This window comes from Zymoseptoria tritici, chromosome 2 (genome assembly GCF_000219625.1).
Source record: "Zymoseptoria tritici IPO323 chromosome 2, whole genome shotgun sequence".
NCBI classification, from domain to species: Eukaryota; Fungi; Ascomycota; class Dothideomycetes; order Mycosphaerellales; family Mycosphaerellaceae; genus Zymoseptoria; species Zymoseptoria tritici.
This window is the reverse complement of record NC_018217.1, coordinates 2,205,202-2,231,474: the sequence shown is the minus strand read 5'-3', so window position 1 is coordinate 2,231,474 and position 26,273 is coordinate 2,205,202. Positions and strand designations below refer to the sequence as shown.

General features: G+C 54.4%; 12 protein-coding genes across 12 annotated transcripts; 6 read left to right on the top strand and 6 right to left on the bottom strand.

Annotated features, from left to right (window-relative positions):
• Positions 1 to 990: 990 nt before the first annotated feature.
• Positions 991 to 1,787, bottom strand: MYCGRDRAFT_103310 (uncharacterized protein; the record flags this gene model as incomplete). Its single annotated transcript, XM_003854965.1, has 3 exons — positions 991 to 1,219; positions 1,274 to 1,574; positions 1,634 to 1,787. 3 exons carry the CDS (start codon positions 1,701 to 1,703, stop codon positions 1,159 to 1,161), a joined length of 432 nt encoding a protein of 143 aa, XP_003855013.1.
• A 799-nt stretch (positions 1,788 to 2,586) lies between these two features.
• Positions 2,587 to 3,174, bottom strand: MYCGRDRAFT_30706 (uncharacterized protein; the record flags this gene model as incomplete). Its single annotated transcript, XM_003854964.1, has 1 exon — positions 2,587 to 3,174. A coding segment is annotated over one exon (588 nt), but the record flags the coding sequence as incomplete, so codon positions are not given.
• A 546-nt stretch (positions 3,175 to 3,720) lies between these two features.
• MYCGRDRAFT_79495 (uncharacterized protein) lies at positions 3,721 to 4,294 on the bottom strand (the record flags this gene model as incomplete). Its single annotated transcript, XM_003854963.1, has 1 exon — positions 3,721 to 4,294. A coding segment is annotated over one exon (510 nt), but the record flags the coding sequence as incomplete, so codon positions are not given.
• Positions 4,295 to 5,810: 1,516 nt separating this feature from the next.
• Positions 5,811 to 8,375, top strand: MYCGRDRAFT_99173 (uncharacterized protein; the record flags this gene model as incomplete). The annotated part of the gene is made up of 1 exon (XM_003855438.1): positions 5,811 to 8,375. The coding sequence occupies one exon, from the start codon at positions 5,811 to 5,813 to the stop codon at positions 8,373 to 8,375; it is 2,565 nt and encodes an 854-aa protein (XP_003855486.1).
• Positions 8,376 to 8,481: 106 nt separating this feature from the next.
• Positions 8,482 to 10,391, top strand: MYCGRDRAFT_90864 (uncharacterized protein; the record flags this gene model as incomplete). Its single annotated transcript, XM_003855439.1, has 3 exons — positions 8,482 to 8,517; positions 8,853 to 9,241; positions 9,299 to 10,391. The coding sequence occupies 3 exons, from the start codon at positions 8,482 to 8,484 to the stop codon at positions 10,389 to 10,391; spliced, it is 1,518 nt and encodes a 505-aa protein (XP_003855487.1).
• Positions 10,392 to 11,929: 1,538 nt separating this feature from the next.
• MYCGRDRAFT_84685 (uncharacterized protein) lies at positions 11,930 to 13,632 on the bottom strand (the record flags this gene model as incomplete). Its single annotated transcript, XM_003854962.1, has 5 exons — positions 11,930 to 12,443; positions 12,498 to 12,768; positions 12,828 to 12,984; positions 13,037 to 13,341; positions 13,398 to 13,632. The coding sequence occupies 5 exons, from the start codon at positions 13,630 to 13,632 to the stop codon at positions 11,930 to 11,932; spliced, it is 1,482 nt and encodes a 493-aa protein (XP_003855010.1).
• Positions 13,633 to 14,659: 1,027 nt separating this feature from the next.
• On the top strand, positions 14,660 to 15,890 carry MYCGRDRAFT_90862 (uncharacterized protein; the record flags this gene model as incomplete). Its single annotated transcript, XM_003855440.1, has 2 exons — positions 14,660 to 14,875; positions 14,937 to 15,890. The coding sequence occupies 2 exons, from the start codon at positions 14,660 to 14,662 to the stop codon at positions 15,888 to 15,890; spliced, it is 1,170 nt and encodes a 389-aa protein (XP_003855488.1).
• Positions 15,891 to 15,954: 64 nt separating this feature from the next.
• On the bottom strand, positions 15,955 to 17,621 carry MYCGRDRAFT_55454 (uncharacterized protein; the record flags this gene model as incomplete). The annotated part of the gene is made up of 1 exon (XM_003854961.1): positions 15,955 to 17,621. One exon carries the CDS (start codon positions 17,564 to 17,566, stop codon positions 16,313 to 16,315), a length of 1,254 nt encoding a protein of 417 aa, XP_003855009.1.
• A 153-nt stretch (positions 17,622 to 17,774) lies between these two features.
• MYCGRDRAFT_68535 (homoaconitate hydratase) lies at positions 17,775 to 20,408 on the top strand (the record flags this gene model as incomplete). Its single annotated transcript, XM_003855441.1, has 3 exons — positions 17,775 to 17,886; positions 17,940 to 20,120; positions 20,223 to 20,408. 3 exons carry the CDS (start codon positions 17,833 to 17,835, stop codon positions 20,406 to 20,408), a joined length of 2,421 nt encoding a protein of 806 aa, XP_003855489.1.
• A 436-nt stretch (positions 20,409 to 20,844) lies between these two features.
• Positions 20,845 to 21,434, top strand: MYCGRDRAFT_79489 (uncharacterized protein; the record flags this gene model as incomplete). The annotated part of the gene is made up of 3 exons (XM_003855442.1): positions 20,845 to 20,932; positions 20,991 to 21,070; positions 21,141 to 21,434. The coding sequence occupies 3 exons, from the start codon at positions 20,871 to 20,873 to the stop codon at positions 21,206 to 21,208; spliced, it is 210 nt and encodes a 69-aa protein (XP_003855490.1).
• A 177-nt stretch (positions 21,435 to 21,611) lies between these two features.
• MYCGRDRAFT_36927 (uncharacterized protein) lies at positions 21,612 to 23,086 on the top strand (the record flags this gene model as incomplete). Its single annotated transcript, XM_003855443.1, has 2 exons — positions 21,612 to 21,826; positions 21,877 to 23,086. Coding segments are annotated over 2 exons (1,425 nt in total), but the record flags the coding sequence as incomplete, so codon positions are not given.
• An 866-nt stretch (positions 23,087 to 23,952) lies between these two features.
• Positions 23,953 to 25,277, bottom strand: MYCGRDRAFT_68530 (uncharacterized protein; the record flags this gene model as incomplete). The annotated part of the gene is made up of 4 exons (XM_003854960.1): positions 23,953 to 24,340; positions 24,396 to 24,616; positions 24,669 to 24,896; positions 24,963 to 25,277. The coding sequence occupies 4 exons, from the start codon at positions 25,275 to 25,277 to the stop codon at positions 24,244 to 24,246; spliced, it is 861 nt and encodes a 286-aa protein (XP_003855008.1).
• Between the last annotated feature and the right edge of the window lie 996 nt (positions 25,278 to 26,273).

The following is a 26,273-nucleotide window of genomic DNA, read 5'->3' as shown; positions in this document are numbered from 1 at the left end:
GAAGATCGGACTCCGTCTGCTTGTTGAGATCTGAGATCTGAGCGCGACCAAACCACTTCACGACGGAAAGAGCAAACAAAAACATCAATCTTCGATCCTCACATGTGCTCCTGCGAAAGTCGATCGCTGCGCAATTCACCAACATCATCAACAAAGCTAAGGTGGAGGCCACACGCTCCTTGAAGCCTGACTCCATTCACCACGCTCCTTGATTCACCAACACCTTTCGAACAAACACAAACCTACCTGTGCATACCTATACCCACAGAGCTACCAGAGCATTACTTCGACAACACACTTACACCATCTCACCGACACACACAAGAACGTTAAACGCTTCGACACCACCGACCTCAAGCACTCATCATGCTGTCCACGCGCGCAACCATGGCTCGCACCGCCTTCAGCAGCACTCGCTTGGCGCGCACCCACACCAGCCCGCGCTTCAGCCTCTCCACGGGCAAGGCGCTCTTCTCTACCTCCACCGCGAAGACGCTCAACCAAGCTCGCTTCGAGCGCTACAAGGAGTATGCTCTGAACGTCGGCATCGCCGCCGGGTTGGTGGGAGCTCTCTACATCGGCTTCATCGAAGACTGCCCGTGTCCCAAGGAGGAGTACCCCATCATCTGGCCTCTGCGCTGAGCTTAACGACGGTCACATTGTCACATGCGAATCGTGCATGAGACAGAAGCCTAGCGTAGGCACCTCAGATCAAGACTCGCCTTGCATGCGGTCGCATGGCAATGAGGAGCGAACCGGCAATGCACGCTCGCACTCTCTACTACAGCAACCTGCATCCAGATTCTCGAAGCGACTTTGCACTCTCAAGTTCTGGCAGCACTCGCGGGAGCGCGACCTCCCAGACGACACAGAATGGGGTTCCACGGCGTACAGATTGGGGGCGCCGCCTCAACGTGATCAGCACCAGCGTTCACGACACGCGGACCCAGAAGACTCGGACAGTGATTCAAAAAGTGCAGCGAGAAACTTCATAACAGAAATATGAAGAAAACTTCGATCCCCAAATCCAAACAGATTTCCACCAGTTTCCTTTCCGTTGCAAATCCATGATCCGTTCTGTGTTTCCATCCTTGATTCGTGATCATTGCCTTTCCTCACGGCCAGCGTTCATTTCACTTGACAGTCGTCACTCGTTCTTTAAGCAGACGCGCCAACAACTGGGCACTGCTTTGCTGCGGCGTCGTTGGCAACAGTCGGGCTATATCAGTCAGCATCACATCCCTAGTCTCATCTCTCATCTGAAGACACTCACTGGTTCGCAACCTTTCCCTTGTGGTGTTCCAACTTCGCGTTCGTAATGGGGCACACGGCGCCCGCATCCTTCTCGTTTAACGCCGGGTGACTCGGAGGGAGGTGAGCATTGACTGGACCAACGACCGGGCATGTCGCATCGGTTACACTCTCTCCAGCGTTGGCGTTCTTAAGGGCTGGGCACGAGGAGGCGTCCATGGCGGAGGAGTCATCGGATGGGATGTGTGGAGCGGAGGGGTGGTTGACAATGGTGTTGTGGTCCTTCACCTTAGCGTTAGTGACAGGGCAGACGGCCTCGGGGTCTGGAGAGTCGAGTCAGAAGGTTCAGGGTGAGCGGAAGAGTTGAGGGAAGGTCTATTACCAGAAGACACCGCCGGGTGGTGGGGTGGGAGGACATTGGTCGTAGTCCCTACAACTGGGCAGACGGACATCTCGATTGAGGGATTGAATGGGTAGTTTGGAAGAGTTGTCGTTGTATAGTTCGTCGATTGAGTGTCGTTGGTATAGGAGAGGAAGGAGCACAGCAAGAAGAAAGAGAAAGAGGGCGGGACAGAGAAACGCGTTCTCCCCGCCAACCCCAAAGGAGAGGTTCCCTTTGTGTGAGAGGCTACCAGAAGTCCAAACTTTGATCGAGGATGATCATGCGGGGAGTAATCCATTCTGGAGCTTTGTGATTGGTCGCATGGCCATTGAGGCCTTCTTTGGTGGGCTGATGCCATTCTTGCACTGCCATGGCAGTTCTGCGTCCAGGAGTAAGGTATGTTGCTTCATCACATAGACCGATCTGATGTTGCATTTTGCAAGATTCGGTGCTGTTGTAACGATGTGGTTGCGAACTCGCTGCCATTGTATCCTCATTGAAGATCGAAGATCGACTTCACCGCTCCGGAACATCTGGTCCGCCAGCAACAAGCGCGAAAAGTACTTGAAAGGTCTAGTCGAGAAGCCTCATAGTCGAAAGTCTATGCAGTTGAGACAGTACCACAAGGGCTTCCAGACTCCTTTCTAGCCTCTTAAAGTTCGGCTGTTCCTGTTTGGTGAATTTGCGGCGCGCAGCAATACTGTCATCTACCTTACCAGCCGGGATGATGACGGTCACGGTGTTATAGTCGTAGATAAGATGGCAAGATACTAGATCTTTACCTCAAAACGTTATTAAAGTACATATAGATCCAATTCAGATCGCCCCAACTCCTAGCGAAACGCTCTGAAATACGCTTCCCACTCCATCCCCATGATAGATCCGAATGAAAGACAATGAGACCACGAATCAATCAATCAAATACTCCCTGCCCACGGAATCTTCCGACTCCGATTCGACTTCTTCCTCAACGGGAATCGTCCGGGCATCTTCCTCGCCAGACTCGGCAGGATGCCTGCATTTTCCGCCTCCATGTCCATTTCGCGTTTCAGCATCTGCTTGCCCAGATCGTGGAAGGCTTCGTCCAGGTTGAGGTTGACCTTCGCGCTGGTCTCGTAATAAGGCATGTCGTTCCAATGCCGTGCGAGTTTCGTAGCTTTGTGTGCTTCCACCTCCCGGTCGTCTTCCAAGTCCGACTTGTTCCCTACCAGCACCATAGGAAAGTTGTCGGACATTTCGTTTCGCATCTGAGACACGCGCTCGCGCCAACGGATAGCTTCCGTGAATGACTTGGAGCAGGTGATGCTGAAGACGAGGATGGCACCGTCGGCGGTGCGGATGGATTCGTTGATCATGAATGAATTCTCCTCGATGGGAATGAGAGGCGCAATGTTGAGAGACACCGGGCAATCGTCCACGTTGATGTGCTTTGTGAAATGGTCGAGGAAGTGCGGTTCCCATTCCTCGCTGAAACGTTGTTCAGAGAATTGTTTGGCAATGTTCGCCTTTCCACTGTCGGACGCGCCGAGAATGATAACGCGGTAGTTCCGAGGCTGAGTGCCGCCGCGAGAAGGAGGTTTAGTAGGTGTCGCCGTTGTATGGCGGCGCGGACCACGGGAGGAGGTAGGACGTGGCGATGGCGAGCCATGCGCTGGGTCGAGCGCGAAGCCAGAGAAGAGTTGTTGCAGCTGATCGACATCATGTCCTTCTTGCGAAGTTCTCAAATCCGTCAGACAAGACTGGAAGGATATCAGACTCTGTGCGGAGAACATTGATGACGCTTTGGACAGCCTGTCTGGCAGACTCTTTATCGACTTGGTGTCCGACTCCTTCTCGTCCCGGAGAAGAGTGTAGACGCCTTCCAGATATCGGAAAAGCTGTGCCTTTTCCCATGTTCGCAGTTCGGACTCCAAATTCTCCCGACGCGACGCCGAATCTGCTTCGAGTGCCCAGCCGACCCAGTCGTCTCCATCGGCGACGATGTAGTCACACTCTGGGAACCGGCGTGAAGTCCTCTTGCAGCTCTTATGCGCAGCCAAATCTCGCGCGTGCACAAACTTTAGCCGGCACTGCGGGCATTTCTCTTTCGGTGTCGGTGGCTGGAACAAATGCTTTCGAGCATGCTGATAGACCTCGGCCTTTGTTTCGCCAAGGAGATCGCCACATAACTCACAATCGCTGCCAAGAAGGGGTCGGTAGTACGTCTTGCCGCCGAGTGTAGGACCGCATTGGGATATTTGCCGACCGACCGACGAACGCTGATCAGGAAGCTGCCTCGACACTTGCTGCTGGAGGTTCTGCCAGCCGTCAAAGACAGTCTGCAGTTCTTCCAAAACCCCGCCTTCGCTCTCTGCGCTGTCAAAGAGTACTGGGTCCATTTCAATCCAGGAAATTTCAGGTTTGGGGTCGTCTGCCACGAATACGGGCTGGGAAGGAGAACCAGTCTCGAGTGCGGGCTGGATGGTAGTCGCGGGTATCTGCACATCCGGAACCTGCTGAGCTTGCATGACCGGAGTTCGCTGCTCTTCCATAGCCGGTTCTACCTGTTCTTGCATAGTTGGCCATGGCTGTCCTTGCACGGCTGGGACTTGCTGCTCTTGCATCATTGGCCATGGCTTTCCTTGCACGTCGGAGAGAAGCTGGCCATGCATGCTCATATCCGCGTGATCCCCCGCTGTCGGGACGTAGGCCTCTATTTGTGATGGAGATACGTCTTGCGAGCGATCCGGCCCACGGACTGGCTCACTATACGAAGGAGACGTAGCTGGCGACAGTTCCTCGCCAATTTGCGACATGGCGTCCACACTGCTGTTTGTACCTAGCGCAAATTGCGAATCGTCGCCATTGCTCGAAGGAGGGCGATCAGAAGGAGTCCTGGAGGCCTGCATAGGACTATCGTATGGCGGGGTTGGAAGTCCATCCGGATGGACAACTTTCGGACTGGGTATCGGCTGGGGATTAGGACCATCCATCTCTGCCATGATCTTCGCATTGTAAGCGGCGCGGCATGCGGTATTTCGTCGTGCCTGTAGATGCTCGTGGAGATAGTAATCTGGCCGGAATTTGCCATGGCATCCGTTACAAGTCACATAGCCCGTCCTGTCATGAGTAGCTCTGTGCCGTGCAAGCATGTCACGTCGCGCAAAGGACTCCGGACAGCCGTCGAAGCCGCATTGGAAAGGTTTCTCGGTGCCATGGACCTGCCCAACATGGCGCTTCAATGTGTACAGCCGCTTGAAAGACTTGCCGCACTCGGAGCACTGCAAAGCATTGGCCGCACCAGCTGTGGCAGGAGCCTCATCTTCGCGGCCAGCGCGAAGACGTTTCATCACCGCCTCTTGGTCGGGTTGACCGGAGATGGGGCGCTTATGGCCGCGCTCGGGAATGGTGGCGCCCATGTGGAAGTCCTCCAGCCGGACAATATTTGCAGAAGTCGCGTAGACGGACATGGCGCCGGACGATGTGGTAGAAGGAGAGTTTTCCGGTGAGGTGGTCCGCCCAGGTGTCCGGAACGAGTGGAGTCAATGACGGTCGACGAGGGTGCGTTGAGCGGGGATGAGAACGCGCACCACATCAGGGCACGAATCCGGATAAATTCGGCGAGATGGCGAATGGAGCGTGAAATTAATAACGTGTGATTGTGATGATGTGAGGAAGACAGAAGAGCCGAAGAGGAAGATGCAAAGTTCGCGAGCCTTGCCATGAGGTGCCCTGGTCACAAATGACCAAGGGACCGCCTGCAGGCACATGAGGTGACCGTGCAGGAAAGGAACCGAACCTGTCCTGTCCAGCCCCGCGGGAGGATTCAATGTACGGTGGGCTGGAAGACAAACCCTCCAGTACGGCCGGCTATATCTCGACTCTGATCATTCACGTCCAGTCGCGACGAACGCGTCTCGCTAAAGAGAAGCAACATCCAATGTATCCCTCGAGCAGTCCTCAGGATATACCCGGATCGGACGAATTGGACGACTTGCACGAGACACAACAGGCGCCTACGACAGCCAGTACTGCGCCTACGACCTTCTCCGACGACCTTGAGGCATTGAACGAAGTCGCCGTCGAGACGAAACGCGCCAAAAACGCAGCCGGCGTTGTGGTTCAACATCGAAGCTGGAACATCTCGGACGTGTTCCATAGCGACGCTCAAGAGAAACAGGGCTCCTCGCCAGTAGCAATGCCCTACATGGCTTCCTCGCCGCCTCTCACGCCATCGCCGATCAAGAAACGCAAGTTCGCAGACATTGATCTCGGCACGAGCTCTCTTGGGCTGGGAAAGAGCTCGTTGAACAAGAGGAGTGACACTGGAGCGACGCATACATTCGAGGCTCGACAACAGCCTGTCGATCCGCAAACGCACACGATCAAGGCGCAGCGATCCTACTTTGGCATTGACATCCATCGTCTACTGGAGGATGCTCAAGCGGAAGAGACGACACCCAAGCCGACTGTTGTCGACCTTCCAACTCCACCCGCCGAGCTGGCCTCGAAGACATCTTCCTTACTATGGACAGAAAAATACCGCGCGAAGAAGTTTACGGATTTGATCGGAGACGAGCGGACACATCGTGCGGTGATGCATTGGCTGAAAAGGTGGGACCAGATCGTGTTTCCAGGCTCATACAGACCGAAGAAGCCAAAAGGATCAGACGATACAGCATTCGTGGAGAGACCTCTGAGGAAAATCCTTCTTTTGACGGGGCCGCCTGGACTCGGCAAGACAACACTCGCACACGTCTGCGCCAAACAAGCCGGATACGAGGTGCAAGAGATTAACGCAAGTGATGAACGAAGCAGCAGTGTTGTCAAGGGCCGGATTCGGGACATGGTTGGCACAGAGAACGTCAAGGGAATTGACACGAAGACTGCAAGTGGGCACACAAGAAAAGCTGGAAAGCCCGTATGCGTGATTGTAGACGAGGTCGATGGTGTCGTAGGAGGCAGCGGAGGAAGTGGAGAGGGCGGATTCGTCAAGGCTTTGATCGATCTCATCATGCTGGACCAAAAGAACTCGACACCTTTAGGCTCACTGCAGCAAGCGCCGACGAAAAAGAAAAAGGGCGAACGATTCAGAATGCTGCGTCCGTTGATTTTGGTGTGCAACGACGTATACCACCCTTCGCTTCGACCTCTGCGAAACAGCTCGGTCGCTGAAGTCATTCGGGTCGGAAAAGCGCCGGTGCAAAACATGATCTCTCGACTACATGGCATCTTCCAAAAAGAAGGCGTGCCTTGCGAGACGGACGGCGTGAGAAGGCTTTGCGAGGCAACATGGGGAGTCAGCAATCGGAAGGAAGATCGCCATGGTAGCGGATCCGGAGAGGGAGACATGCGCGGTATTATGGTCGTCGGAGAGTGGGTGGCAGGCAAGCTACGTGCCTCGAACGATGCCAGTCTGACCCGGAAATGGGTGGAAGACAATGTTCTCAAAGATCTTGCACATGATGGCGGCGCAGCGAGGGGACTGGGAAGAGGCGGACCCAAGGACATTGTGGATCGAGTCTTTCAAGAAGGCGCAGGATTCCCCAAGCAGTCCAACATTGTCACATCACAACACACCTCTGCTGGCAATACTGGCGTCAAAGGCGTCGCAGAAGGCATTCGCCGCACTGTAACTGGGCGGCTTCGCGAGCTCATCAACACTCATGGCGACACGGACCGCATCATGAGCGACTGTTTCTCCTCCTATCCTGATCATCCCTTCCAAGACGACACACTCCTCTCCAAACCCGACTCCGCCTACGAATGGCTGCACTTCCACGACAAGCTCTCTTCCGCCGTCTTCACCACCAACGAATGGGAACTGGCACCATACCTCAGCACACCCATCCTGGCCTTCCATCACCTCTTCGCCTCACCAACTCGCTCCCAATACATCGCTCCCGCCGACGCGGCCGATGACGAACCCGCACCTCACCCCTTTTCCGGTCCTGGCGCATCCTGGGCCGCCCACGAAACTGAAAAACAAAACTCCGCCCATCTCCAAACCCTGCAATCCTCTCTCTCCGTCCCTCTCTCCCGCTGCTTCAGCTCCGTACCTGATCTCGCCACGGACCTCCAACCCTTCCTCCTCCGCATGCTCACACCCTCGATCAACCCTATCATCGTTGGCGGCAGCAACAAAGACAAATCCATCGCTTCCGTGCGAAAAGCGTCAGAACAGACCCTCGTCAAGCGTGCCGTCAACGCCATGTCAGCGACAGGGGTACGCTTCGACAGGGTCAAGGTCACGGACGACTCGTCCAGCAGAAGCGGAGGAGGGATGTTCGGCGGCGCGAACGAGTGGATCTACCGCATGGAGCCTCCCCTCGATACGCTGTGCACCTTCGAGACGGGCGGCAAGGGCTTTGGCGATGCCGGCGCGTCGAAAACCCGCTTCGCCGTCCGGCAAGTCCTCGACCAGGAATGGAAGAAGGAGGAGTTCCGACTCGCAGAGGAAGCGCGTCTCGCCCGTCTGGGTGTTTCGAGTCTTGCGCCCGCCTCTGCTCCCTCTTCAATCGCAGCCGCCCAGAGAGCAGGAGCACCTGTCGGCGATGCGGAGGCTATGGCGGCTGCAAATCGACGCGTCGCAAAAGACTTTTTCGGACGACCGGTCAAAGCGCTGGGTGTGGAGGCGCAGAAGACAAAGGATCGAGAGGACAAGGAGAAGATGGGGCCGAGTGTGTGGGTGGCTTTTCATGAAGGATACTCCAATGCGGTGCGGAAACCGATTGGGTTGAGGGAGTTTTTGAGGGAGTTGTAGAAAACATGCACGGCAATGAAACAGTATGTACTCCACGATGCGTACAATCCACGTTTTTCCAAACATCGACAGATATGAATCGACGCGCCTCCTCATTGTTTCGAAAATGTGGGTGAGCAGGGCATTGATGAGTTGCTCGAAGGTGAGTAGCCTCCTCCGTTCTTCCAACCCACCCTCACTGGCTCTTACATTGCCAACGACGCGGACAGACGCCGATCAAAGTCCTTCGTTAAAAACCTCACTCAGGCCTTCCAAAACCCCCAAACCGAGTACCGTCACCGGCGATGGCGCAACCTTTTCAACAGCTGGCGAGAGAAGATCGGGACTCAATCGACCAAGATCATCCCCAACTGTGAAGAGTTGATACGCTTTTGGGAGAATGTCATCACACGCACCAAGCCGCGGAGTGACAACGCGCTCTCTCATTCATGGATGCAGGAAGCTATCACCATGACTGTTTTACACTGCGTCTTCCAGTACGAGGACTTTGTTCTTTCACGCCGATCTCGCCTGCGGATCAAGGCCATGGTGGAGACCTTCCTCAAGCAGGGGCTTGTCACCCAAGACAGATCTCGCATCCGTCGATGGGCTGGGGTCTTCGTCCTCCGCCAGCTGGTCACGGCCATGTTCAAAAACGCATGCAACTCCGGAGCGCCCGACTGGAGCGTTGTCATTTACCGGTGCCTGTCGATTACTCTGTCTTCCGCGCTCGGCTGCCGCCCCGGTGACATTACCACTGCCTGGCTCCAAGACCACGATCTCAACTATCTCGCCTACATGGACATTACGGCCACGATGAAGAAGGGTGGAAAACCCATCGATGATCTCTCTGCCACCGTCGTCATCCGCAATGAGAAGGGCCACAAGTGAGTGTCTGCCTGGGCTGTCGTGCCGCCGTTCTTCCTGCTGATTCCCCTCCCTAGATTCAACTCCCACAAGAATCGCACCGTTCCGCTCAACGCACTTCCGGCTGAAGACTGTACCATCTGCCCCATCAAACTCCTCCTGATCCACGCGCTTCGAACCGGCCAGGTCGAGGAAACCTCCATCGATGAGCTCATTACCAACCTCGCGCGACGCCCCAGCCGACAGGTCATTTGGAAGAATCCAAAACACCCCGTCCTTTGCGCGATTGGTGCACGTAGTATAGGGCTCGATCTCGAGGAGCCGGCCATCCACACACAGATGGATGGCACTCTAGAGCAAGCATCTGTGGCTGCTGGTCTGCTCGCAGTCCTCAAATCTTATGATCTCCGCCGCGGTGCCGCACGGGATCTTGCCAACAACCCAGACGTTATAACAGGCACGGCCAACGCCGGCGTCGGTGCTGGGCTCGGTCATCTTACAACATCTGTCAACGTTACCGCCCACTACATCGGAGACTACAACTTCGATCATTACAGTGCACGTGTTGCCAATCCGTATCAAGACCAAACCGAATCCATCCCCGTCGCCATCGAGCCTTTTCAGGAAGCTCAGCACACAAAAGCGGAGGTTACGGCAGCATGCGAGCCAGCTGTCCAAATGAACCGAAACCAGGCGTTCAGCGGTCTCCGCAAGCGCAAGCGCGAGGATTGGCGAGCCGAGCAGACCAACAAGCGTCATCTTCCCTCTGGCTCGGTATCCAACATCGACACAGCTTCCTCCGACAGTGCTACATCAGCTTCTTCAGTCGCCAGTGCTACCCCCGCTCCTCTCGCCACCACGGACGAAACCGAATTCATCCTCGACCCAGCCCTCCGCGAGCCCGCCGACACTGCCGACAGGATGCTGTTCCGTCAAGAGTTGAGTGAGGAGCGTGCATTTGACCTTGAGGATCTCGCACTTGACTATGCCGTCGGACAGGATTCCTCCTCTTCTGCTTCTCTGCCTGCTTGGATGACACCCGACGATAATCTGGAATTCGTGCGACGGGCCTCGACCATCAACGTCAGCAGCCATACCGCCCATGGAGCAGTCCTCCAGCACGTCTTCCATCTGCTCATCGGTGGTTCTCGGGATGCACCGTCGGAGTGAATCCACCCATGCAACAATCACATCTATGGCTGTACTTACACTACCACGCGCAAGGAACTCCTTCAGATTCATGAGGAGAGTTGCAAAATGGTCTCCCATGAGGCTGCCTATGAGATCGCCGAGCTCGAGGCAAAGAATACAGTCCCTTGTGTGCATCAGTGTGGCAGGATGTTCTCCAGCAAGAACAATATGGACAAACACAAGGATTTCTGCCCAAACGTTCAATGGCCGCAGCCGTGTCCCAAAGAGGGGTGCGAGTCGACATCCTTTGCCTCCATGAGTGTACTCCGCCGCCACAACACCGAGACGCACTCCAACAACCCTCTTGGTGGTCTCATCCCACAACCCTGCAGCCACAAAGATTGCTCGTCTGACGAGGATCGCACGATCTACCAGAACGAGAAAGCGTACAGGGCTCACATTACCAGACGACATGGTAAAATTACCGGCGCCAACCTCCAGAGCCTCATCGTTCGCCGCCAGCCCGATGGTACCGCGAAGGCCCCACCCCCTCCTCTCACTCAGCAGAAGTCCAACCCTCTTGAAGACAAGACGACCAAGTACAACCCTTCACCATGCCTCGTCGACGGCTGCACCGCAAAGGGAGGAGGCTACCGGTTCAGGAACTGGGAGAGCTACAAGCGACACCTTCTTTAACAGCAAGAAGGCCGGCCACGCCTACGATCAAGTTCGCGACCATGATGTCCTGCTTGAGCACTTCCGCAAGACTCGCGTTCCATCCGATGCTGTCGTCAGGGCCCCAGCCCTTCCTGTGACTCAGAAGTCGAGCCCCTTTGAAGACAAGACGACCAAGTACAGCCCTTCACCATGCCTTGTCGACGGCTGCACCGCACGTGGAGGACCACCAGTTCAGGGACTGGGAGAGCTACAAGCGACACCTTCTTTAACAGCAAGAAGGCCGGCCACGCCTACGATCAAGTTCGCGACCATGAAGTCCTGCTTGAGCACTTCCGCAAGACTCGCATTCCAAAGTGAATGCTCTATGACTGTTCGATGGCAGTCTGGTGGAGGAAACCGATGAGCAAGCACAAATTGTATTGATTCTGCCGTGTTACTTACGTCACACCCTGGAGATTCTGGTCGTGGATGTGAGTTGTGGTAGTTCTAATGGACGGATGGCGAGGGAGTTGTCTGCTTTGCTGCAACGTGTAATGCCATCTCCAAAGAATTACGGCAGCATGCTTGCAGTTCCATCTTAACCCAAGTGTTTCAACAAACCGAGAAAAGGCGGCCTGAGGTCTACGAAAGCGCAAGCGCGAGGATTGGGTCGCGGACGAAGACCGAAACCCGTCAGCGCCTCTCGGCCCAGCCTATGTCCAACGTTAGTCTTAAGAGAGTTTGTAGACACACATATCGATGATGTGGACCCGGTGAGATTTTGTACGAAGCGCACAGTAAATAGATCTGGTGACTCCCACGATGCGTACAATCCACAGCCATGGAGATATCGACAGGTATGGATGGATCTATACAAATTGCCGAACATATCACTTTTCCTCTCAATATCAAAACGCATCTCACTTGAACGCACCCATCGGCTCCTCCTTCCTCCCCTCGACCAACACCACCGGTCCTGTATACACTTTCCTCGCCCTCACCACCCAATCCACGACCGCAATCAACGCCACGACGCCAAACATCAACACACTCCAATTGAAATCCGTCAAACTCGGACGGTAATAATTCGGCCAGAAACACCAGAAAAATGCAAACGTCGTATATGCCAGCGCGGCCAAATTTACCGGCACACCCCACTTTCCTAGTGACCATCTCGCTTTGGGCAGGAGTTCGGGTTCGTAGACGCGACGGTACAGTACGCAGCCGATGGAGATCATGTAGGTTATCATGAGACTGACGAGGTTGAGCGAGATGATGGCGTTGAAGGCCACGTCGGAGCCGAAGTTGATGAAGGAGAGGATGATGGTGAAGGCGCAGGTGGCGATGACGGCGTTGGCGGGGACTTCGAGGGTGGGATGCACGTGGGCGATCCAATTGGAGAAGGGAAGGCCGTTGTCGCGGGCGAAGGACCAACTGTGAAAAGGGTTAGCTTTTCGTCTATGGTAGCGAGGCAAGGAGGCGACGAACGTCTGTCTCGACGTGCTAAGATTGTAGCTAAGAGTTCCCGCAAAGATGAGGATAATAACGATAGAGGCGAGGGCGTTGACAGCCGGGAGGGAGAAGGCTTCCTTGAAGACATAGAGGAAAACGTAATCTGCTTCCAAGGCGGAGGGGAGGTCGACGATGGAGAAGAGGAAGGTGATGAGGAAGATGATGCCGAGGCCACCGTTGAGAAGATAGGAGCCTAGCATGGCCTTGGGCACCGCGACGGAGGCATCTTTGATTTCTTCGGACAAATCTTGGTGGGATGTGGTTAGAAAAAAAGTTTGAAAAGGAGGTGGTGGGATCAGGACTCACGAGCTGCCGCATCGGAACAGATGCAGGCGTAAATAGCGGAGATCTGACCGACCATCAGGGCGAGACCCATCGAGGACCATCCGCCGGCGTCGGTAAAGCTGGTGAAAACGACTTCGGCCGAGTTTCGAGGAGCGAGAACCCAGATGCAGACGATGATCTGGAGGGACAATCAGCAGAGAGTCAGCGTAATGTTCAGGGATCAAGCTCACCGTCAAGAAACCAAAGACGTGCAGAATGAGCATCAAGTTCTGGAACACGGGCATAGCACGGCCTCCGTAAACATTGGCGAGCAGGACGAGGACGGTGATGGCCCAGACGCAGAGCGTGCCTTGCCAATTCGTGCCGGCGTAGCCTTCGTAATTCTCGGTGGCCAGCGCTTGGATCATGGTACCAACGAGGAATGGACCACTGGCAGTTCCGGCTTGCCAACTCAAAGTCGACATCCAGCCGGTGAAGTAGGATAACCATCGTTGATGCTTAATAGGCGCAAATTCACTGACCCAATGGTATTGCCCTGAATATCATCACTCAGAATGCCGTTCGCGAAGCATACATGTCCATTGCACTCACCTCCAGCTGTTGGCGCCATACTAGCCATCTCGGCCAAACTGACCACGACAAACAAATTGCAGCAGAACGTCCAGACATACGACCAGAACAGCCCAGCCAGTCCACCAGCGACCAAACCCTGATACGACGCCGCGAGCAAGACCTCCCATGTGCCCTGTAAGATGACGACAAACGCTAATGTCGAGAGTGTCCTGAAGTTCCTCCGCAACTCTTGCTGTTTGCCCATGCGCTTCATGTCCGTCTGGTCGAATTGCGTGCCACGGTGGCGGTTCGTCTTGAGGTGGCCATGATAGTCATCGTAGTGATCGTCCTCGCCGTCCTCCGCGACTCTGTCGAAAGCGTGATTGTCGCGCGCATTGTCGGCTTTAAGGGAGTAGTGCTCGCGGGTGATGGCGTCGGTGGGACTGGGGTGGGGTTCGGAGGAGGAGGATGAGGAGGCCATGGTGGGCAGGTGGGAGGTGGGAGGGGAGGGGAGGAAACGGGGAGAGGAGAGATGGTCTAGAGGGAGATGGAGAAGAGGAGAAAGAATGAAGAGACAGAAGCAAAGCAAGACTGCGATACCACTTGGCTGTGCGACATGGAACCGACTTCTTCACGCCATGTGGTTAGTTGAGGTGGAGTCGGCTGCACGTCGAAGGATGGACGCGATCCCGTTGGTCGAGTGGAGAGTAACTGCCTTTTGCGCTACGGCACAAATGGCACGAGCACGTTTCTGGTTCCCCTCGTGGCGTGGAGCGTGGCTTGGCTGCTGCTGAGGCTCGAGAGGCTCGAGAGGCTCGTCTACTTGCCGAGTAGATGTACTTGTACAAATAATACAATGTCCAGTCTGAGCCGTGTGTTGTTCGCTTGTACTGCTCGAGGAGGTCGGGTCGCATGATGAGTCGCTTCATGTCGGCCATGCGGCTGCCACTCGCGACGGCTTCTCCACGGCCAAAAAGGACTCCATCCAAGAAGACGGGTATAGGAGGTATCGGTTGCTCGAGTCGATGGCGCCCGGCGGGTGGATGCCAATCACTTGCTCTGCCGAGTATGTCCAAGCCGACGTTATTTTCCCTCCGATGCGCTATTCTAACATCTGCTTCGGGACATCATCCCGCGAGCCGTGGCCCCCACCCCTAGAAAGACAGACGACCAAATCCCAACTCTCTGCAGCAGCTTCCCAATATGGATCCTACATCCGACGTGAGGGAGAAGAACAGCAAAGTCATTCACTTGGTTGATATTGCACTTCCTAGACAGGAAGTCAATCCTCCCAATAAACAATGTCCAAATCCAACGATGCCGGCCACTTCTTCCAAACCACCGAAGCCCTTGCAACAACTTCAAGAAAAGCCGCCAAGGCCAAGAACAAACATGGCGATCCCATCAAGATGTCGTCGAAAGTCCTCGCATTGTGTCCAGACATATTCAGCGACCCATCGAATCCCGCCATTTTCGTCGCCGAAGCCGTGGGCGAGGTGAAACGAGTCTTCTTGGAAGTGAGTGGTATGCATGCCATGCAACTCATCAAAATCAACACCACTAACACATATCTACCAGGACGGCAAGACTGAACGCATCTTCAACGGCAGTTCCGCCCCTCTCACCTGCCTCGCCATCTGTCCCATCACCAAAACCCTCTTCACCGGCTCCTGGGACAAATCCATCTATGCCATCCCCTTATCCTCTCCTTCATCCCACAAAACCTTCACCTCTCATACCGACTTCCTCAAAACACTCCTCACCGCCTCTCTCAATGGCAAACCAATCCTCATCTCCGGCTCCGCCGACGCAAGCATTATAATTTGGGACATCACCACCTCCTCCATCCTGCACAAGCTCCCCTCTGCCCACTCCAAAGCCATTCAACACCTCTCCATTGACCCTTTATCCCTCAACTCGGAATCCTTTACCCTCTTCTCCACCTCTTCCTCGCCTGAGATTCGCCGCTGGCATGTCTCTCTTGACTCCTGCCACGAGCTTCCCGAATCTGTCACCTCGCCTATCCGTCCGCACGAAACGTCCATCTACTCTCTCACCTGGGACTCAGATGGTGAAGGACTCTGGACGGCCTCCGCAGACTTCACTGCAAAACACCTCGTCCGACATCGCGACTGGTCACCCGATACGACTCTCCAACACAAAGATTTCGTCCGCGACGTCTTGCCAATCGAGGAACTGGGACTGGTCGTGACGGCATGTCGAGACGAAGGCGTCCGGGTTTGGGATGCAAGTAGTGGGAAGCTGATCGTAGACTACGAAGGGCATTTCGAAGAGGTCATGGCGCTGGTTGCAGGGAGGAAGGGGAGGGAGGTGGTGAGTGCGGGAATTGATGGAACTGTGAGAAGGTGGGGGTTGAGTAGAGAGGGGATGAGGGAGTTTGCGGAGGAGAGGGAGCGTGAGAGGAATGGCGTTGTGAAAGAAGATGAGGAGAAGAAGGGAAAGGAGGGTATGTTGACGGCGGAGGAGGAGGCCGAGCTGGCGGAATTGATGGGGAGTGATGATGATGAGTGATGGTCGAGGTTCCATGAGTTGTAACAAAAGGAGAAAATTGGAGATAGACAACACAGAAGAGGCCCAAGACAGCATCTTGCATGCGTTCTTTGACTATATCATGCTTGATGTTGTCGGTGCTAGAATAATGGATTGGTGTTCAACGCAAGACGTCTATCTAAAGCATTGTCTGCTTTGCACCATAGCAGGTACCTCTGAGAGTAGAAAGTCACACGACAGGCTTCCTCCTTCCTAGAAGAGAACCGGGACTGTAGTGTTACATGGACAACTAGACAAAAATCATCGTTCTATCATTGTAGGTATATTGTGGGTGTCGCTCCACCTTTTTGTTTGACGACTTCAATCACAGACCACCAAAACTCCACGCTAACGCACAAAAGCCGCCCAAATTGACAAGACTTTTCACCATCTGGTCTCTCTTCCTAAGCCTTCGCGAAATCTTGCAAATATGCGGCCAGCTTCTCTGCTGCAGCGATAGGCACGGCGTTGTAGTTACTGCAACGAATACCACCAACACTGCGATGACCCTTTAGTCCCAGCAGACCTTTGGCCTCAGCACCCTTCAAGAATGCCTTCTCAGCATCAGCATCGCCGCCCTTGATGCGGAAGCAGATATTCATCCGGCTGCGAGCAGTCTTGTCTGGGACGACGGAGTAGACTGTAGGGTTGTTGTCTAGAGCAGAGTACAGCAAGTGTGCTTTCTGGTTGCTCTCGTTCTCCTGCCCTGCAATGCGTGCACCACCTGATGCTGGGTGCATGGCAAGAAGACGCTCCATCACTTGGCCGGCGATCCAGACGTCAAAGATGGGAAGCGTGTTATACAAGCTGTTGTTCTTGGCGATAGTCGGCCAATCAAGCACGATGGGACCAGAAGGAAGACCGAGTTTGCGGAGGACTTTGGGGTCGGCGTACTCGGCGTGAGGTGGGAGAAATTCGTTCTTGATAATGGCAATGGTAATTCCGGTCGTACCAACGTTCTTCTGCGCCCCACCAAAGATGACTGCGTGCTTCTTGACATCGACAGCGCGGGAGAGGAAATTGGAGCTCATATCGGCGACCAGGTTATGGCCGGAAGGCGGGCTTGGGAACTCGACACCATCGACGGTCTCGTTGTCACAGTAGTAGGTGAAAGTGCAGGAGTCGTTGTCTGAGGTGACATTCCAAGTAGACTTATCCGGTACGAGGCCAAACTTGCCGTCTCTATGCTTTCGAGCATCCGTGACAATGTTGACATGCTCGCCGCCCACGAGGCGGGCTGCTTCCTGCGAGGCTTTCAAAGACCACGATCCGGTGACGAGATAGTCCATCTTGAGCTTTTGCTGGACGACTTCCGCTAGCTTCGTCTCATCGCCACCGACTGCTTTGAGCTGCTTTGCAATCCACACGCTGACCATGTTGTAGACAACGGCACTGAACTCTCCACTGCCACCACCGTGGAGGAAGAGAATCTGGTATCCATCTGGTCCATCGGATTCCGGTATATCCAAGAGTTGACGGAGACCGGACTGAGCTTTGGCGAGAATGGCATTGGCATCGGCACTGCGGTGGGAGATTTCTGCAATGCCCATGCCCGAGTCATTGTAGTTCAGGATGACTTTTGAGGCTTCCTCCAAGACCGGGGTCGGCAGAGGCGCCGGGCCAGCACCGTAGTAGTAGACATCTTCGCGGGACGGCATTTCGAGGTCCTGTATATCGTATTGGTGAGTGGAAAGTAAGTTTGCTCAATCGTTCAAGACAACGACGGACTCATAGATGGTGAAGTTGGCCTCTCCCAGAAGAGCATTTCAGAAGCTCCTCCGACATCGCCGCGGCCCCCAAAAATGTTTCCGAGCTCATTACCTCACATGCCATTGGCTGCCATCTTATTTCACTCACCACATCGTCTCCTGGTCTCGATCGCGCATTGCAGGCGCTGTGATCGGAGCTGATAGATATACAGAGTATGGCGGCATTGAGAGCAGGTGTCGGGCGAAGCCTGCAAAGGCTGGCGAGAGCAGTGAGTACCGTCGAGGAGATCACCATACACGCAGTGCTGACAGCAGCTCGAAGAACACCCTCGCAACATCACGAACAGGAGCAGTCTCCCGGTCCGCTCTACCCACCATCTCATACCTACACCACCGCCCTCGATATGTCTCCTCTAGCCGACCTTCACGACTCGCCGAACTCACCGATGCCTTTCCCTCCCAGCTCGCCGGCGCACCGTCCGAGATCCTCGCCAATGCGAAGCCTACCTCTCCAGTGCCGCAGACCTTGACGGAGAAGATCGTCCAGCGATACTCCCAAGGTCTTCCAGAAGGCAAATTCGTCAAGTCTGGCGACTATGTCACACTCGCGCCGCATCACTGCATGACCCACGACAACTCATGGCCTGTCGCGACCAAGTTCATGAGCATTGGAGCGACCAAGATCCACGACACCAAGCAGATTGTTATGACGCTGGATCACGATGTGCAGAACAAGTCGGAGAAGAATTTGAAGAAGTACGAGCAGATCGAGTCGTTCGCGAAACAACAGGGCGTCGACTTTTATCCAGCTGGGAGAGGTATAGGACATCAGATTATGGTTGAAGAGGGCTATGCATGGCCAGGGACTGTTGCCGTGGCCAGTGATAGCCACTCGAACATGTACGGAGGTGTGGGATGTCTGGGCACTGCAGTGGTCAGGACGGACGCAGCGAGTATTTGGGCAACAGGACGGACATGGTGGCAGATTCCGCCAATCGCAAAGGTCACGTTGACTGGCATCCTGCCCGAAGGCGTGACCGGAAAGGATGTGATCGTCGCGCTGTGTGGACTCTTCAACAACGACGAGGTGTTGAATCACGCCATCGAATTCACAGGAGACACAAACACGATGCGAAGTCTACCAATCGACGACAGACTGGCTATTGCGAACATGACGACCGAGTGGGGTGCTCTATCTGGTCTGTTCCCGATCGACGATGTTCTCAAAGGCTGGCTAAGATACAAAGCGACGGAAGCCAGCATGTACAAGGAGCCAGCGCCATCTTCCAGCCTGACCACCGACCGCTTCAATCACCAAAGACTTGACGAGCTATTCGCCGACCCGCTCGCGGCTGATAGCGGTGCGACATATGCCAAGGAGCTCTTCCTGGATCTGGCCACGCTCTCACCTTACGTCTCTGGTCCCAACTCGGTCAAGGTCGGCACACCGCTCGCTGAGCTAGAAGCGCAGAACATCCCAGTCAACAAGGCATATCTCGTGTCTTGCACCAACTCTCGTCGTTCAGATATCGAAGCGGCTGCCAAAGTGTTTCGAGCTGGAGCGGATGTTGACGGCAAGATCCCCAAGATTGCCAACGGCGTCAACTTTTACATCGCTGCTGCGTCCATTCCCGAACAGAAGGCTGCCGAGGAGAACGGTGACTGGCAAGTCTTGCTCGAAGCTGGAGCACAGCCACTCCCATCTGGATGCGGCCCATGTATCGGACTTGGAACCGGCCTTCTTGAACCCGGTGAGGTCGGCATATCCGCCAGTAATCGCAACTTCAAAGGTCGCATGGGCAGCACCGACGCCAAAGCCTACCTCGCGAGTCCCGAAGTCGTCGCCGCCAGTGCACTACAAGGCAAGATCGCAGGTCCAGGCTGGTATCAGACACCCGCGGACTGGTCGGGTGTGCGCCGCGGCGAGGGCGATGGCGTGAAGGACGAAGACCGCATGATCAGCATTGAAGACGCTCTTGACAAGATCATCCGCGAGGCCGAGTCTGCCATACAAGAAGGCGAGCAGCGCATTGCGGGCTCATCATCCTCTGAAAGCACTTCTTCTGAAGACACATCCTCTTCCTCCTCATCCCTGACCGAGATTCTTCCCGGCTTCCCCGAAAAGGTCACCGGTGAAATCGTCTGGTGTAACGCCGACAACGTCAACACCGACGCCATTTATCCTGGGAAATACACCTACGACGACGCCTTCTCCGCCGATCCCGCCAAAATGGCCACAGTAACAATGGAGAACTACGACCCGAACTTCGGCCAGGTCGCCAAATCAGGAGACATCCTCGTCAGCGGCTTTAACTTTGGCTGCGGTTCATCACGCGAACAGGCCGCGACCGCTATCCTCGCCAAGGGCATCCCTCTCGTAGTGTCCGGATCGTTTGGCAACATCTTCTCTCGCAACTCCATCAACAACGCGCTCATGGGTGTCGAAGTGCCCCGTCTTATCGAGCGACTCCGCGCCACCTTCGACGACACGACCTCTTCACCCGTCAAAACGACACCCATCACGGAACCTACCGGGAACGCCTCGAGTGCTGAGAGCCTTGACTCTCCACCTCCCGCGCCGGAGAGCAAACCTGTGCAGGATAAGCAGTTGACGGTCCGCACGGGCTGGACGTTTACGTGGGATGTGAGGAGAAGTCAGGTTGAGGTCAAAGAAGGTCAGGGAGGGGAGACGTGGACGCAGAAAGTGGGTGAACTACCCCCGAATGTACAGGAGATTATTGCGAGGGGTGGATTGGAGAAGTGGGTGAAGAAGGAGATCTCTGGGACGTAGTGAAGGGGCAGATTCGGCTACGGAACGGCACAATTTTTCTGGGGTCTGTGTAGAGAGTACGGAATGTATCTTGGAGGGCATGAAAAGGGCAGGGCGATACCCACATGTACAGGATTGTATTTTTCATGATACCTTAGTTGTCCATGTAACACTAAAGTCCAGGTTCTCTTTTGAAAGAAGGAAGCCTGTCGGGCAGACGTCTTGCTTTGACGGCGTTATTCCATGACTCTAGCACCGACAATGTCCAGGAACATAAAATATAAAAAACGCATTCAAGATGCTGTGCTTGTCTTGCTCGTCTTGCGTGCTGCTTATTAAGGCGATCAGTTGCCGGAAGTCGGCGGTGGCGTTCGAGAGGAAAACGCAATCAAACTCTTTGGAAAAAGCTTGCTCGCACACACCACCTTCGCCTGTATCTTTTACCTCTCCCGCCGGTATCAATCAAGTAACAGAACGCGAGTCATGGGCCAACCATCGCAGCCGGCGTCCAACGCCTTATTGTACTGCACATATGCAGCTTTCCTGTACGCCTCGTTCGACACGCGACGGAGTGTAGCTCCGAGCTAACGACTCTCCCAACAGCATTTTCGGTCTCTACATCGCATGGAGACTGCGTGGTCAGACTGCCGGACAATTCCTTTCTGCCAACAGAACTCAGAAGGGTACAGCCAGCGGACAACGCTCAGTGTGCAGCCTTTGAGTCTGAATCGATGCTGACGAACTTGAACACAGGAGTGCCGCTCGCCTTGAATTTCATCGCATCTGGTGAGTGTCGCCATGCGGTCGTGAGACCCATATGAAGCGGCAAGGCATTACGAGCGGAGAGCGTGATCTTGACATCTCGACCACCTCACGTTACGCACCACATCAAGACTACTGACAGAAGGTTCGTACGCATGCATTCTTTGGCATCGTGCTCTCAAACGCCCGTCTTCAGCGACTTCGGGCGCGCGTTGAAAGGACTGAGAGCACGATGTGCAGCACTGCGGGCGCCGATCGCGGGTCGAACATGTCGGACCTTGCTGTCCACCTCCTGCTGTGGGAGAGACAGTGAGGCCTGCATGCTAGACTACTGCGCGAAGCTGAGATGTACCGCTATGACTCGATCAAGTTAATGCTTGCGTGGGAAATGTGCTGCCGCTTCTACTCCCCCATCTCCACACCCTCGAACGAAACCACTGACATAGACGACGAACATCAGCCCTTGGGTCGGGAATCCTGTTTACATACCCGAATATCGCCGCGCTTGCGGGTGTCCATGGACTGCTTGTCTATGCACTCTCTTCGGGCCTGCCGCTTTTCATCTTCGCGGTCCTGGCCCCGATCATCAGGAGGAAGTGTCCTGAGGGCTTCGTCCTTACCGAATGGACTCGCCAGCGCTATGGCAGCGTTACATCCCTCTATCTGAGCTTCTTCACGTATGTCGCAGCCCACGAGGGTAAACCGGAGTTCCACTGACAATGTATAGCCTTGCCACGATGTGGCTCTACATGGTCGCTGAACTGTCCGCTCTCCAGCAAGTCGTGAACCTCTTGACCGGTCTCAATGGTCTACCCGCCGTCATCGTCCAGTGCGCTGTGACTACGATCTACACTGCGGCAGGAGGTTTCCGGGTCTCCTTCGTGACAGACAATATCCAAGGAGCCATGGTGCTGTTGTTCATTATCATCGGAACCATCTCCATTGCCACCACTGTCGACATCGACAGGTCATCAATCCCAGCTTCTGGATATCTCAACGCCAATTTACTCGGATGGCAGCTTCTCTATATCCTCCCTGTGGCCATCCTGACGAACGACTTCTTCCTCTCGCAATTTTGGATGAGAGCCTTCGCCGCCAAGACCGACAAAGACCTCTGGATCGGCGTCAGTATCGCGGCTGTGGCTGTCACCTGCATTACTACCCTCATCGGCGTGTCTGGCCTCGTCGCAGGCTGGTCTGGAGTTCTTGGAACGCCTCCAGTGCCTTCTGGCATCGAGCTCTTCACCCTCCTCAACACGCTCCCAGCGTGGGTCGTGGGCGTTATTCTTGTCATGGTCGTCACATTGAGCACCTCTGCGTTCGACTCTTTCCAGTCCGCCATCATCTCCACTGGATCGAACGACCTTTTCAGGAACAAGCTGAACACCTGGATCGTTCGTGCCATTGTTGTGATCATCATCGTCCCGACAATGATTGTGGCTCTCAAAAGCCCTAGCGTGCTGCAGATCTATCTCATCTCCGATCTTCTCAGCGCTTCCATCACCCCCTGCTTGGTCATTGGTCTGAGTTCCAAAGCATACTGCTGGCGCGGATTTGAAGTGGTCATCGGAGGTCTCGGAGGCATTCTCTCTGTCTTCTTCTTCGGCCTGGTCTACTACGACGGCGACGCACACAAAGCCGGCGAACTTCTTATCTTGTCCGGTGGACTTTACGGAGACGACTGGTCTGCTTTTGGTGCTTTCGTGGCTGCACCCGTGGGAGGGCTGCTGTTCGCTATTTCCGCCTTCCTTCTGCGCATTGGTGTACTTTGGCTGAAGGCGAAAGCCAGTGGCACCCGCTTCACTGCACTCGATCGCCCCACAGCTCCTGATGCTGCTTTCGAGCCGGAAGAGCGCTCGAGCATTGATCGCCACCGATTCGTTGACGGCAATGGTGTGGAGAGGACCGTGATCGATGTGAAGGGCAAGTTCTTCTAGGTCGCAGCTTGTTCGCCCGATTGACGACGGGCTTTGAATTTGGAGGGAACTAGTCTCAGCACAGCTCATTGGGAAGAGCAAGAAGAGACTCCGTACAAAAGACATCTCCAACCAGGGATGAGTGGTGGTAGCACATGGACATATGTTTCAATAGAACGACGCTAGTCACATCAAAGTGACAAAGACCCACTTTTGCCAAGACATATCCTGACATCGTAACTCTGCACTTCCCTTTCGAGATCTTATGCACGTTTCGTCAACGAAGACTTCATCAATAACAATCCTTATCATGACAAACCGGCGCCTGAAGATAGCTGCCCTAGGCAGTTCATTTGCCGCTGGCCCCGGCATCAACCCAACAGTCGAACCAAATGCAAGACGATCTGGACAGAATTATCCGTCCCAATTAGCAACACTGCTGAACGCGGACCTGGTCGATCTCACCGTCTCTGGCGCGACTTTGCTCAATGTGCTCAACGAGAGGCAAGAAACACTCGGCAAGATATTCGACCCACAATTGGACTCTCTGCCCAAAGATGCAGACATTGTGACTTTGACAGGCGGCGGCAATGATCTAGGCTACAGCGGTGGAATGATGTGTGACGCATATCGTAACTCACCAGAAGGACCTACGAAGGACCTGCTGGCAGATTTCTTCACGCTGCCTCTCCCTCCTAGCTTGAGTGTCGAGAAGCTCACGCAGCGGTTCCTTGACGTGATTGACAAAATTCAAGAACGTGCCCCAAGCGCCAGGATCTATCTCGTGGACTACATTGCTGTGTTCGGAGATGCTACACAGCCGGAGACAGATACACCGCTGCCAGCCGAGAGAATATTGCATTATCGTGGACAAGCTGCGATTCTAGCGAGGGCGTATCGCAATGCGGCGGAATCTAGAGGGGGCGTTGTGCTGGTGGAGATGTCGAAGCTGAGTGCAGGACATGAAGTAGGGAGTAAGCAGCCCTGGGTGACTGGCTTCGAGTTGGAGATGTTCATCGAGGGAATGGTACCGTATCACCCGAAGCTGGAGGCACATGTGGCTGCTGCTGCGGAACTTCACAGGAGGATCATGCAGACGGTGAAGGACAAGGTGGATGCTTGATGATCCACGACATCCCCTGTCATCAGATCTGGCATGTCTGGCCATGGTACGGCATCTACGTCGACTTCGGGTGATGATTCGCATCGGGAGGAAGGTCAGATCCCGTGGCAACGGTCGAGCCAGCGTCCACGGGAAGTATAACGCCGGTCATCCTGTAAGTGAGCCAGATCAGCAGGGTTACACACTGGAGCGGATCATTCAACTTACCATCGAGCTTCATCTCCAGCCAAGAACCTGATCGCAGCGCCGACATCCCACCCATTGCCCTCGGTCTTCAGAAGACTCCTGTTCTTCCGCGATGCTCGAGCCGCATCGCTCATACCACCATCATATCCGCCCATGTGTGGAGTGTAGACCATGCCAGGACAAACACAGTTCACTCGAATCCCATCAGGAGCGTGATGCGAGGCCATTGCCCGCGTCATGTTCTACGACCTTTCGTCAGTTCGATCTCACAAACGTCACCTCGGAGAAACATACAACAATAGCGCCTTTACTCGTAGGATAGAGCAGATGAGGATTGCCACCTCGGATGCCAGCAACAGAGGCCATATTCACAATACTTCCTCGCCATTGCCCATCGTTCTTCTTCATTACAGGAATTGCGTACTTTGACATCATGACCATTGATGCTACGTTGACCTCCATGCTCTTCGCCCATTCGACCATATCCACGTCGACTGCCGTCCCGGATGCACCTCCAATACCCTAAGCAGGCAAGTCAATCAGGCCATCTGTGATTGCTGGGTTTGCTGCCAAAAACATGGAACATACCACGGTGTTGACGAGGATATCCAACCTTCCCCACTGCTTTACAGCTTCATCCACCACCCTCTTACAATCTTCTTCGTCCGCCACATTCGCCTTGATGGCCATGGCCTTGCCTTTACCGTCCTCCTTGATCATCTCAACCGTCTTCTCTGCTAACTCGATTTTCAAGTCCACACAGACGACTGAACATCCCTCCTCTGCGAGCAAGATGGCCGCAGCACGTCCATTCCCGATGCCATCGCCGTGAGCTCCGGCACCGGTCACAATGGCGACACGGTTGTGAAAGTGCCGGACTGGACGGATGATTGCTTCACTCATCTTGCCTTCAGATTTGTCCTGACCAAGGTGTGATGTCAAGGTTTCACCTTCATGTGATGCTGGATTGCGGGGCGATGGGGAGGGGTCCAGGGGATGAAGAGCGAGACCGGAGTAAGGTATGATTCTGGGCCGACCATGACATAGATTTCGCTTTGTTCCCTGCAGTCTCCTGATTGCAACATATTCTCATCATCAACAGGGCGCTCTTTGCATGCACGTTGTGCTCGAATTGGACGTAAGACGAGGACGAAGTGAAATCCACCGAGGACGATGTAAAGTCCACCGTCAATCGCCTGGTGAAAGCCGAAGTTCATGCGAGGCCGACCTGACGATTGCAAAGGCCGCCTCACCCTCTCTCAGGACCTGTCCGGTTAAGGTGCGGCGTGACTTGAGCGCTCGGACTATGTTGTCGATATTGGTGTGTGCAATAGTGGAAGTTTAATGTCGTGTCGATCTATGGTGTTGTTCGGTTAAGCGGTAGTGTAAGTCGTAGTGTAAGTCGTGGCGTGAACGCGTTGTTAGCGTATTTACTATTCGGTGTATTGTTTAGCGAGCGCGTTAGTGCATGTTTATTACTACTACTACTACTACTACTATAGAGTCGTCTATATCCTTAGAGCATTAGCGTATTAGTCGCTACTACCGTAATATACTAGTGCTTACTACCGTAGCTATAAGCATACTAGAAGACTATAGTTATCGCATACCTAGTAGTATCCGGACAGTATATATAGACATAGCGCGTAGTAAGCGATTTACCTTCGACATCCTTCGTAATTATATACGCTTATATCGATATACGCGCTATAAACCGAGAGCCTTCGAAGCTATATATAAGATAGTGCATTCTTATCTATAGGGAGTCCGTAGAGGGTTAATTAGCAAGCCTTAGAGGTTATTAATCTTCCTTTATATAGTTACTTATAACGACCGGTATCGCGACATTACCGAGGACTTCTAGTATTCGCTATCGACTATTAGACCGATATTCTATTA